Raw genomic sequence first — 11542 nt, 5'->3', positions numbered from 1 at the left:
ATCTCAAACCCTAGGTCCAAATGAAGCCAAAATCCATAATATCTTAACCATTAAGCCCTTAATCTGATAAGTCCTTTACCCAAACTCTTCCAGAAGCTAAAGGGGGTATCAAAGGTCCATAAAAATGATTACTTGATGGGAATGCATGCCCCATGCATGTCCTTTACTCAACTTAGGTCATATGGAAAGAAAATGACCTAAAATCATGCAAGATTCTCAAATCATAACTAAACTTCAGATCCATAAGATATGATGCTCAAAGGACACTAGAGAACAATAAAGTTGCCAACTTTATTTCATCCAGTCACTCAAATCAACTCCATGAACCAAAAAGGGACCAAATCAACCTAGATCTAAGAGAATAACTCCAAAAGGTAGAGACTTGAATCCTTACAAATGGTCCAGAAGGTGATAACTAAGATGAGAAGGTGTTGCTTGCTTGATTCGTGCACCAATTCTTCCTCACTTCCTTCCAAGATCACCAAAACCACCCAAAATGAGCCAAAATCACCAAGAGGGAAAGGATTAGGGTTTTCTGAGGTTGAGGGGGACAGAGGCTAAGAAATGAACCATAGAATCGAGTTAGAGGGGTTTAAATACGTATGAAACCGTAAAAGAGTAATGGGCTTGGGACTGATCAGCTGCCACTTCGTGGCCTTCCTTAGCCACACTGTGGTGGTCCAAAAAATCACGCGACCAATTAACCATTGCCACGTTGTGGCCTTCCTTGGCCACGTGGTGGCACAAAGTTTCCTTCAAAACTCCATCTTAGGTCCTTTATACAATTAAATTTAACCAATCTGGATACGGGTGTTACAGTACATAATCTCTTAGATCTTCCTTTTCTTCAATGTTTGAAGCACGTTCTACTGTTCATAATGAATATCTGCTTTACTTGATGAGACATATGATATGTTTCATAATTATCTAAGACTTTCTGCAAGTCAAGGTTAACTATTCCACTATGATGTGAGACACATCAATATCATCACAATAATACTTCCATTAAAGCATCATGATCAAATTGAATGGTTCGTAGAGGTTGTTCATGTATGGAATCTTTCAGTATATATAATTTCTATTTATCCTTAAGGAAGAACCTCAAGGTATTATACCAGTTATAGAAATTATATCCATTAAATGTTACCATCTCTTGAAACTCAAGAAGAGAGAGATTTTGAACAGCGTTTGAGTATTAACAAATATATACAGAATTTAACAAAATTTCATTTAGTATTTTCAGTATTAAGTCTTTAAAATTTCATACCTTTTATTGTTTCTAAACTATTAATATACTAAAGTCTAAAATCCAAGTAACGAAACAAGTAAATGGTTAGGTGACCTTTATCCTATTAACTTAATCAAACTCGATAGGTAGTGATAACCAATTGCATAAAATATGGAATTCCTAGATAATGAGATATTAAACAACTATTGCTTAACTTGGTGTCTTTGATCCCACCTATGCCTTCGACCTCTCATGCTTAGATGACCTTTATCACACAAGATTCCGATCAAGTCATCATGCTTTAAACAACTTGTAGTATTGCAACTAACTAGTACCAATATGACCTTTTAGTCACTAGAAGCTACGAAACTACCCTGAATATCATAAGACAATCTTAGTGGTTAGGTGACCCATCGCCCACTAAGGGCATACAAATGATGTCGAATGTTCTTCAAAAGGATGGAAATGACTTGCATTTTTAAGAAAATGTTTTATATATGTTTTACAAATACAGTTATAAAAAACATGATCTCATGAATATTGCATGCATCTAACAACTCATGTAACCTTTTGTAACATTCATATCACTTGTTATAAGGTTCTTTAGGTACTAAATAAAATATCATTTTATTTACCATTTGCTACGATCAATTATAAACTAAAATCCAATATTTTAAAGTTTAGTCGTAGAGCGCTTAAGAACCAGTCATAGTCTTAATAAAATTTCATTTTATACATAAGACTTGGAGTTTTAGATGAGTTCGAAAATCATAATTTTAAAATAATCAAAATCATATGACTTCATTAATTTGTAGAATAAACTCATTTTATTTTATAAATTCAATTTTATACATCTTATGGTAAAAGATATATTTTGATGTACCAAAACTTAGGTGATGATACTTATGTTTTAAATCTCATTTGACATACATAAAACATAATATCAACATGTTGTGTTATGTTTAAAATACTAATATCATATATTAAGTTTCGACGCAAAAATAATCACTAGTTTTATTATTTGCCGTTATAACGCTATAACCGATTTTAGTCTTTTTAATAAAAAATCCTTAATTATTATAAAGAACTTTTAAATCATTTTTAAATATTTTAAAGTTGACTATTTATAAGTTTTACAATAAAACTATTTTCTAAAAAAAATCAATTATTAACCGGTAAACCGGTAACGGTAAAAATGTTTTAATAAATATCTATTTATAAACAAAGTTATCTTTTAAATATTTTACTCAAACTCCAAGTGATATTATTTTATGTTAAAATGTTATTTGACATGTGAAAACTATTTTCATACATAAAATACAACATACAACAACATAAAAAAAACATCACATGCATGCATTAAAATGCATATAAACCAAACAATGTCTAGTAACAATTTTACTGAGCCATCACATGAATTATTAAGTATTTTCTAAAGGACATAATGGACTCTTCAAAAGGTATTTAAGCTCCCACTTTCCAAGTCAACTCTTGCTTGCAAAAAGAACTTCAAGTCTTCATGTTGTAAATTTTGTAACACTTAAACCATTAAGACAATAATTAAGCCCAAAACCAAGAGTAGAAGCTCATGGTTGGGATTATGGTCTCAATTGTTTAAGTCATGTTCAAAGATGTCATCTCTTCATCTTGTTACATTAAAAAAGAAATACAACTAGTCTAACTAATTTATTACAACAAATAAACAAATGAAAAATACATATTTATCTATTATATCTTATGAATAAATAAATATCAACCAAACACAACACAGAGGTCCAAATGTGTTGTTTATACACAACAACATATCAAATATAATAACAAACAACTCTTTGTTTTTCTAAGACAACTTTTATTAAACCAAAATGCATGAAAAATGGTTATATATAAAATAAAAAATTTTCAATACAAGTTGCCAAAGAAGACAAATATAAACATTTCTTAACCAAATGAAATATACGCTTGTTTTCCAAAAACCAAAGATTATCAAACATAAAAAAAATTTCTGACATATAAAAGATGGCTATGATACCACTGATGGGTTTTAATACAAAATATAAGTTAGTTTTTTATAAAAACCGGCAATGGAAGCTTTAAAAATAAAAAGTTTATTTTGAGTTTATAACAAAACCAAACCATATATGATCCATTTATAGAGGTTAGAATGATATTAAAACAACCATAGAGTGTTTTAGAATGACAACCTTTGAAGCCTTTAAACTCACTTAGTTTTGGGGTGTTGATGAAGATAGAAAAATCAAAGAGTATGATCTTCTCTACAAGTATCCACCATCAAGATAAATCATTTGGAATGCTAGTTCCTTATTGTATTATTTAAGTATCTTAAGACTTTAAGCACTTAAATCAAATATGCACTAAAGGAGACAACTCAAAGGAGCTTTAAACCACCAAACTAACTTCAAGTGAGAGAGAGCGGGAGGAGGGAGAAGAAGAAGCTACAACTTCTTTGTTCTTTTTGAGAGAGAATGTGCAAGACATGAAATACTAGCCCCAAACTCATGCAAAAACCTTCCCTTTATACTCTCATGCAAAACATGCATTTACATTAAAACAATATAAAGCAACTCTAGCCTTTTAGACGCATTAGAGACAAGGTATGGAGGTTGACAAACAACCTGCATGCCTAAATAAAAAAATTGGTCATGCCATAAGGAAGAGACAAAAAATGTCTAGCTAGTTTATTAACCATGATATGTTAACTCATCAACTTAATCATGGTTAACCAAAGTGTTCAAAACTTTGTACATAACTTATTATATCATACCATATGATATAATAACTAGTTATTCTTTTAATTATTATTTTCAGAAAACAATAATTATTCTTTAATTAAATACAAGAATGAATATTATTTATTAATAATCATATTGATAATAAATATACAAAATATGTCAACTTGATAAATGTATGATCCTATAGGATCATATATAGGATCATATATTATTAACAATATCATTCAATAATGATTTTTGAGCATATAAATCCAATAGTTTCTATCGCCGACCAAGCCCCTTGGAGAATGATCAGAACCGACGGTGGCTATTTGGATTCGAGGATTGAATTGGCGATTTGTTGAACTCACCGGAATCCAATCGTCGTCATTCTCTCTATTTCAACACGAGAGAGTTGAGAGGGAGATAGATTAGGTAGTGGGTGGGTCCATCCTTTTTTTTATTTTGTAAATAATAAAATAATGTGAAAATAGAATTAAAAAGACAATATAGTCATTTCAAGTTTTTCATAAACCGAAACAAAAACTGAACTATTGATGCAAACTGTTTTTTTACTTATTCATAGTTTTTTTTCGAAAGAAGAACCAAACTGACAGTTTACCATTTTCTAAAATACATGTAAACTAAAACTAAGGGGTTGTTTGGCAGGATCTGAATTTTTAAGATGTCTGAATTCTAAGAGGGTCTGAATTTCTAATATCTAAATTTTTAACAAACACTAATGTAAGGTTTTTGTCAATAGTAGAGACCCTTTTATTGAGCAAGCTCATTATTCTTCCCGTAAGAAAATAAAGTTATTTAAGAACATATGATAGAACTCAAAAACATAACCTCCTAGTTGCAACCAACATTTTACCCAAATCCTAGAAATAGATACTTTAGATTGCAGATTTACTCATATGAGCTCAAACTTGTATTGTTGAACTAACAGATTACTATAAATAATACATGTCGTTTGTGTATAACATCATTAAACCAAAAAATTTTGTATACCGAAGACTTCTGACCCATCAAATAACACAAAAGATCATCCACATATTGTGCCGAAAAATAGTTTTTTAGGGTATACAACCGACCACCAGCGTCTGATAATCGAGTTTTAGGGCTTTGATTTCATAACAAATCCAGAATAATCGATTTTTAGGGCAAAAAAGAACAAACATTACCTAGAACCATTCCGGAATAATCTGATTTCATAACCATATCAAGGCAGGCGGAGGCGTACCAGCGAAGGAGCAAGGGTGGAGACCGGCGTTGTCTAGGGTGACACTGCCAGAGCTTAGCATCAGAGGTCGCAGCTGGGCGATGGGATGATGGGGGCGGCGGTGCTGTGCGTGGTTGGCAATGGGAAGAGGTGGGAGACGCCGGAGTTGGTCGGAGGTGGGAGGAGAACGAATATGATCTAGTGAAGCTATGAAGGTGGGATGTTTTTGATGGAGGTATGCGTGCGTATGAGGGCAAAAAAGGGAAAATATGTTTTTTTTTCTTTTTTATTCGGATAAACATCCAAATATGAAAGTTTAAAAGGTTAAAACTCTTTTATTAATATGTAACCAAACATTCTTAATTTTACAATTAAGATGTACCAAAAAACCTCTAATTCTAGAGCAAATGCATCCATGGTCGATACAAATCTCTATGGGAACTCTTTCAAAAAAAAATCTCTATGAGAATTATAGGGGCTTAATGTGTGAATATCCATAATAGAGGTTCGGTTTTATAACATATTGTGTCGGCTACCCAATCACGTACCTTGAATTCTTGCATTGAAATTTTGAAACCTCGAAGTACCCACGAAGCCGCCATTTTTTGTCTCCCATACAGCTTCACGTGGTTGGAGTCTTCAACGTAGTAGATCTACTTCGAGGATGATCAATAACCCTCTCAAATCTCACCACGTGTCCACCCCACAAACTTCGAACACACCCGATCTATATATACCCATGTAGTTGAACGTATTCTACACACCACAAAAGAAAACAGAGTTTCAAAGCCCTTTTCGTCCTAATCCAAAACAGTAAAACCCCACATTTCTCTCAAATCTTCTTGTAAATCCTGCAAAACCCAAACTTTGAATTGTTAATTGTTAGCTTATCGTTGTTTTTACATTGTTTTTGGTTTTCTTCAATGATTAACATGTGTGATGCACATACTCGCCGGATTTTAACTTCTCCGGCGATTCGTCCATGCGAAAAAGCGTCTCCGGCGACCATTCTTTCCTCTCTGATTACCCTTTGTGATACCATATGTTCATATAAATCAAAACCCTTTTACTCCAATGCTCGAAATGCGAAGGATTCCCTTCTTCTTGTCGGGAATATCCTTGTATTCCTCGAAGATATCCGACGAGATCAAACGGGTCTGTCAGGCGCGACGATTCTTTCACTCTCGGAGCTCCATTACGTGTTCCAGAAGCTCCGGTTCTTGCTGGAAGACTGCACAAAATCTGACGCCCGGATGTGGATGCTAACCAGATCCGAAAAGGTATCCAATCAGTTTCGGGCCATTTATCGATCCATTACTGTAGTTCTTGATGTGCTGCCGTTAGATTCAATTCATGTCTCAGTTGAATTGAAAGAACTAATGGGTTTAGTAAAGAATCAAGCCTTGAGTTCAAAACTTGGGTTTCGACCCGAAGATCAAAGAGTCTTGGAGCATTTGACATCCATTTTGGACCAGTTGGAGCATGAAATGGTTCCGGATCGTAACAATCTGAAACGGGTTCTTGATTATTTGGGTATTTCGAGCTGGACTGAATGCAACAAAGAAATCAAGTTCTTGGATTCGGAAATTGGGTCGGAAAGATCCACCACCAAGAAATCGGATCTTGGTATCCTCAGTAGTTTGATGGGGCTCATGATTTACAGCCGTTGCACGGTTTTCACCACCATCGACATAGAGAGATTCACTATTTCCGGCGAAACTCACGAAAGCACTTCCAGTCATTTGAATAAATCATTGAACGTTGATGATTTCCGATGTCCTATTTCTCTAGAGATCATGTCAGATCCGGTGACTTTAACAACCGGGCACACATACGATCGATCATCCATTGAGAAATGGTTCCGGTCAGGCAATTTAACCTGCCCAAAAACCGGCGAGAAGGTAAATAGTAGCAATTTGGTTTCAAATTTGTGTATAAGAAGTATCATCAAGCAATATTGTCACGAAAACGGGATTCCGGTGACCGAGTCTGTTGATGGCAACCGCAATCGGGACACTACTAATACAGACACCGGTGGCAGTGTGGCGGCAGAGGCGGCCATAAAGATGGCAGTTGAATATTTGATCGATCGCTTAGTGTTTGGCACCAATGAGGTTAAACACAAAGCTACTTACGAGATCCGAATGCTTAGTAAAACAAGCGTTTTTAATCGGGCTTGTTTGGTTGAATCCGGTGTGGTTCCGAGTTTATTGGATTTGCTCTGTGTTAAGAACCCTAAGATTCAAGAAAACGCGATTGCAGCATTATTGAATCTCTCAAAGTACTCAAAAACAAAGAAAGTACTTGTCGAAAACGGAGGGTTAGAACTAATTCTCGAGGTGGCACAAAATGGGTTAAGAATGGAAGCCCGACAACACGCCGCAGGTACTTTGTTTTATCTTGCTTCTGTAGACGAGTATCGGGACATCATCGGGAAAATCCCGAGATCGATCCCGGTTCTAATGGAACTAGTCCTAGAAGGGACGAATCGATGCAAAAAGAACGCACTTGTGGCGATTTTCGGGCTACTGATGTACCCCGAAAATCATTGGAAAGCACTAGCAGCGGGAATAGTCCCGCTGCTAGTTGATCTATTAAGATCTCCGTGTCAACACGAAGATCTGATAATAGATTCTCTTGCAATTTTAGCCACTTTGGCTGAAAAATCCGATGGGACAATGGCGATTTTGAGTTGTGGAGCTCTTCATGTTATCCTTGATGTTGTAGCTTCTACATCATCAAGGGCAGCAAGACAGCATTGTGTTACATTGTTGCTTGCAATGTGCACAAATGGTGGGGGAGACGTGGTTCGCGTTTTAGTATCGAACTCGACTCTAATGGGACCTTTATATTCCCTCCTCACCGGTGGTTCTCGTGCTAGTAAGAAAGCAAGTTCGTTGATCAGAATTTTACATGACTTCAATGAAAAGAATGCTTCTTCAGGCACTAGACATCCTATTCGCTTCCAAGAACAGTTTATAAATGTTTGGTAGTTTGTACATGCTGTAAATTTCGTGACATTAACTCGGTTTTTTCAAGAGCTAATGTCACATATATAGCTTTGTTATTTTTTGTATGAAGCTATAACGAATATTTCACGATTGTATTTATCTTTTTCTTTATGTGAATAGGACAAGCACATTTTACCTTGTGTAAGGTGTCATTTTTTCTGATCTAATATAATTAATATCAACATTTTTAATGCAGTTAGCCAAGTGGCAGATCCAATAAATTTCTTCCGAAGCCATGGTACATATATACTGGTTATGTAAAAAGTAAAAAGAAAACAGTACGACGTTATATTTGAATGGACATATATACAACAATTCTTACTTTTCATAGTACTGTGGCTATGACATTGATATAAATATCAATTTAAATTAAACAACAAATGAACAAATACAGAAAATAATGGAAATGAGCTTCATTTGGGCCATTCAAGTCTCGAAGCTACAACCTTAACCTTAATCTTAACCTTATTCACATGAGTTGCTAACCAATCGAATTATAGATTATACTTAACTGGTGGCATTTGCATATGTTGTGAAATACATGTAGATCCTCCGAAACTACACATATTAATCTTTTTACAATTTTGCCAACACTAATTTCCTTTCATTTTGTAATTGTCTCATATTCTTAAATGTCTTTTAGAAATCATTTCCCTGATAACGCTTAATGGGAAAAGATAAACAGGGCCTAAGCATATGACCTTTTCAATCTAGACAGTGTCCGAGGAAAATGAAGGTGTAAGTGACCGATCTCGTATCGAAATGTCAAGAGCCTTTTCAACTCCTGCAACCACTTGTTCCATCGATGGCCTTTGTTGCTTCATCCCTATACATGAAACCGCTAGATTGATCATACACTCAAAAGCTTTAAATGAGTAATCCCCATTAAGTTTCGGATCGGCAAACTCCGTCATACTCCCATCCCTTGTTAGCATCTTGGCCTAATCAACATTAAAAGTGAAATTTAACCATAATCATTATAACGAATCTAAAATGTTGGGGAAGAATCTTACCATCTTCCCAAGTGGCATTGGCCTTTGTAAGTCTATGTTGATCACTCGTTGGCCCGAAAGAAGCTGTAAAAGCACTATCCCAAAACTATAAACATCACCGGATGGATTCACCCGACTATTCTTTTGATATTCGGGATCCACATAACCAAATGTTCCCCTCACTTCCGAGCTAACATGAGATAGACCCGTATCGATGATTTTTGACAAACCAAAGTCTGCTAACTTCGCTTGAAAGTTCACGTTCAAGAGGATATTTGTTGGCTGAAAATTATTTTTAATACAAAAACATTAGAATTGTTGGATATATACAAAGTCCTTGATTTTCTTTCCAATACAGACTTCAAAGAGAGATGTGAAAATCCAACATATATACAGATATAGATATGACCATGTCAAGTTGATGTATGAGTCCAACAAGAATCATCATAAATACTAAAAACCGAAAGCAAAACGCTGACCTTTATATCGCGATGAACTATGCATCCTCCAGGATATGTATGAAGAAACCATAGTCCTCGAGCGCAATCAATCGCAATGTGAAGACGTTGGATCCATGTGAGAACTTTATCTTTACTAAATAGCCATTCTGAAAGATTTCCCCAATGACAAAGCTCATAAACGAGAAAACACTCGCCTTCCCCCTCACAATGGTCGAGCAATCTTACGAGGTTTGGATGTCTTACGTGTGACAAACTCGTTATCTCCCGCACAAACGTTTCCATTTCTCCATCGTTCACAATGTGCTTGATCGCAACATTTTGACCATTCGCAAGTACGCCTTTGTACACTTTCCCTACACAAATGAACACCGCTCCAATTAAAAAATTGCAAACTATGCGTATAGAAATTTAGTAATGCATTTGATGTCCATTGGACTAAGACCAACATCAATAGGACAAGAGTTGCACAAAAAAGTTTTAATTATGTGTGAAGGACTCATTTTCTATCTCTTATGCTGAAAAAACGTTAATGGCATCCTCATTATCGAAAATAACATTTTATAATGTGTAACAAAAGCAACCTAAATATTGATGAATCATACAGTAAAATTCTTACCCGCGTTTCCTTCACCAATGAAGTTTGATGCTTTGAGATCATTCGTAGCCGCATAAACATCCGTAACTGTTAATTTCGTGCTTGCTTCTTTTGGAAATGGTGATCGTATGACAGACATATCCACTTTGCCCATTGGCAACTTTCCCGCGACTGATCTTCTAAACCAAATCCACAATGCCATGATTATGATCATGATCCCGATCAGACCTCCAACCAGAATTACCACAACTGAAATTTTCAAGAAATTATCCGATGATTAGTGTGAATCTTACACTTGAATACGTGTTCTAGATAACTCACCAGTGGTCCTCTTTTTCTTGTGTTTATGATTATCATCTTCAAGATTCTGGGATTGATCTAATCGAAAACTTATTTGATGCTGGCCAAGACACTGATAAACGGCTTGAACCCATTTGAAATCAGAGATCTTTCGACTCACCATCGAAACAAGCACAGCGAATCTACAAATTTCAGTCTCTTCCATACTACTGTTCATAGTCAAAGCACCAATCTTTTGCCATCTTTCTAAACAAGAACTGCAGTCGTTTCTTGATTCCAATACCTCACAATCTTGATCTAAACTGGATAAAGAGCTCTCGAGCTTGTTAGCAACATCAGTCAGCGTGAAATCCGAGCAGCTTCCGGAACCGGAGGTTAGCTTTTCAACACCGCAGCTCAAAAGATTTCTTCCGTTGCTACCTTCCAACGATGATCGACAAGTTTGTTGTTGTATCAAATTCAAGAAAATCGATCCAGTTTGATTCGTATGTTTTGATAATGCGGATAGATACTCTTCAAAAGCTGATTCACAACAATCGGTGCTGAAAAATCCGTCCCAATTAGCAGTTTTGCAGTCCGAAGAAAGTTGAACGTCAAGAACACATTCATCTGTGAGGTTTTTAGCTAAAACATGAGTGATGAACACGAAAAGGAATAAAATGGGGATCGTTTTTGTACGAGAAAGTGTCATTGAACTAAGATTTTTATGCAACTTCTGGAAACGAAAGTATTTATGAATTTTGGTAGATTATATGTTCAGTGTTCTTCCAGATTTCGAGAATAGAAAGAATAGAATAAGAAACTACACCAAACTTGCACTAAAACACAAATACTGTGTTCATTTTTAGTAAGAAATAATATTTTAATGAAAAATCAAAATATTTAATTTACTAAAGCCAATTGCCGGCCATTCCAATTTGAAGAAGTCTGATTAAGGAATTAAGATATTAAATAAAGTTTAATCGGATACATAATTTTATTTAAAAACTTACGTCTTTATC

The 11542-nt window shown here is 35.2% G+C and overlaps 2 protein-coding genes across 2 annotated transcripts; one reads left to right on the top strand and one right to left on the bottom strand.

Moving 5' to 3' along the window:
• Positions 1-5950: 5950 nt before the first annotated feature.
• LOC145132253 (U-box domain-containing protein 19-like) lies at positions 5951-8331 on the top strand. Its single transcript, XM_079066969.1, has one exon. It carries the CDS (start codon positions 6106-6108, stop codon positions 8173-8175), a length of 2070 nt encoding a protein of 689 aa, XP_078923095.1. The 5' UTR covers positions 5951-6105; the 3' UTR covers positions 8176-8331.
• A 152-nt stretch (positions 8332-8483) lies between these two features.
• Positions 8484-11232, bottom strand: LOC145131909 (putative serine/threonine-protein kinase PBL22). Its single transcript, XM_079066550.1, has 5 exons — positions 10563-11232; positions 10263-10490; positions 9665-9999; positions 9207-9467; positions 8484-9134 (listed from the first exon to the last, which is right to left on the bottom strand). Exons 1-5 carry the CDS (start codon positions 11230-11232, stop codon positions 8904-8906), a joined length of 1725 nt encoding a protein of 574 aa, XP_078922676.1. The 3' UTR covers positions 8484-8903.
• Between the last annotated feature and the right edge of the window lie 310 nt (positions 11233-11542).

The sequence above is a fragment of the Lactuca virosa genome, chromosome 8 (genome assembly GCF_052849685.1).
Source record: "Lactuca virosa cultivar CGN04683 chromosome 8, Lactuca_virosa_CGN04683_v6, whole genome shotgun sequence".
Taxonomy (NCBI): domain Eukaryota; kingdom Viridiplantae; phylum Streptophyta; class Magnoliopsida; order Asterales; family Asteraceae; genus Lactuca; species Lactuca virosa.
This window is presented reverse-complemented; position numbering and strand designations above follow the sequence as displayed.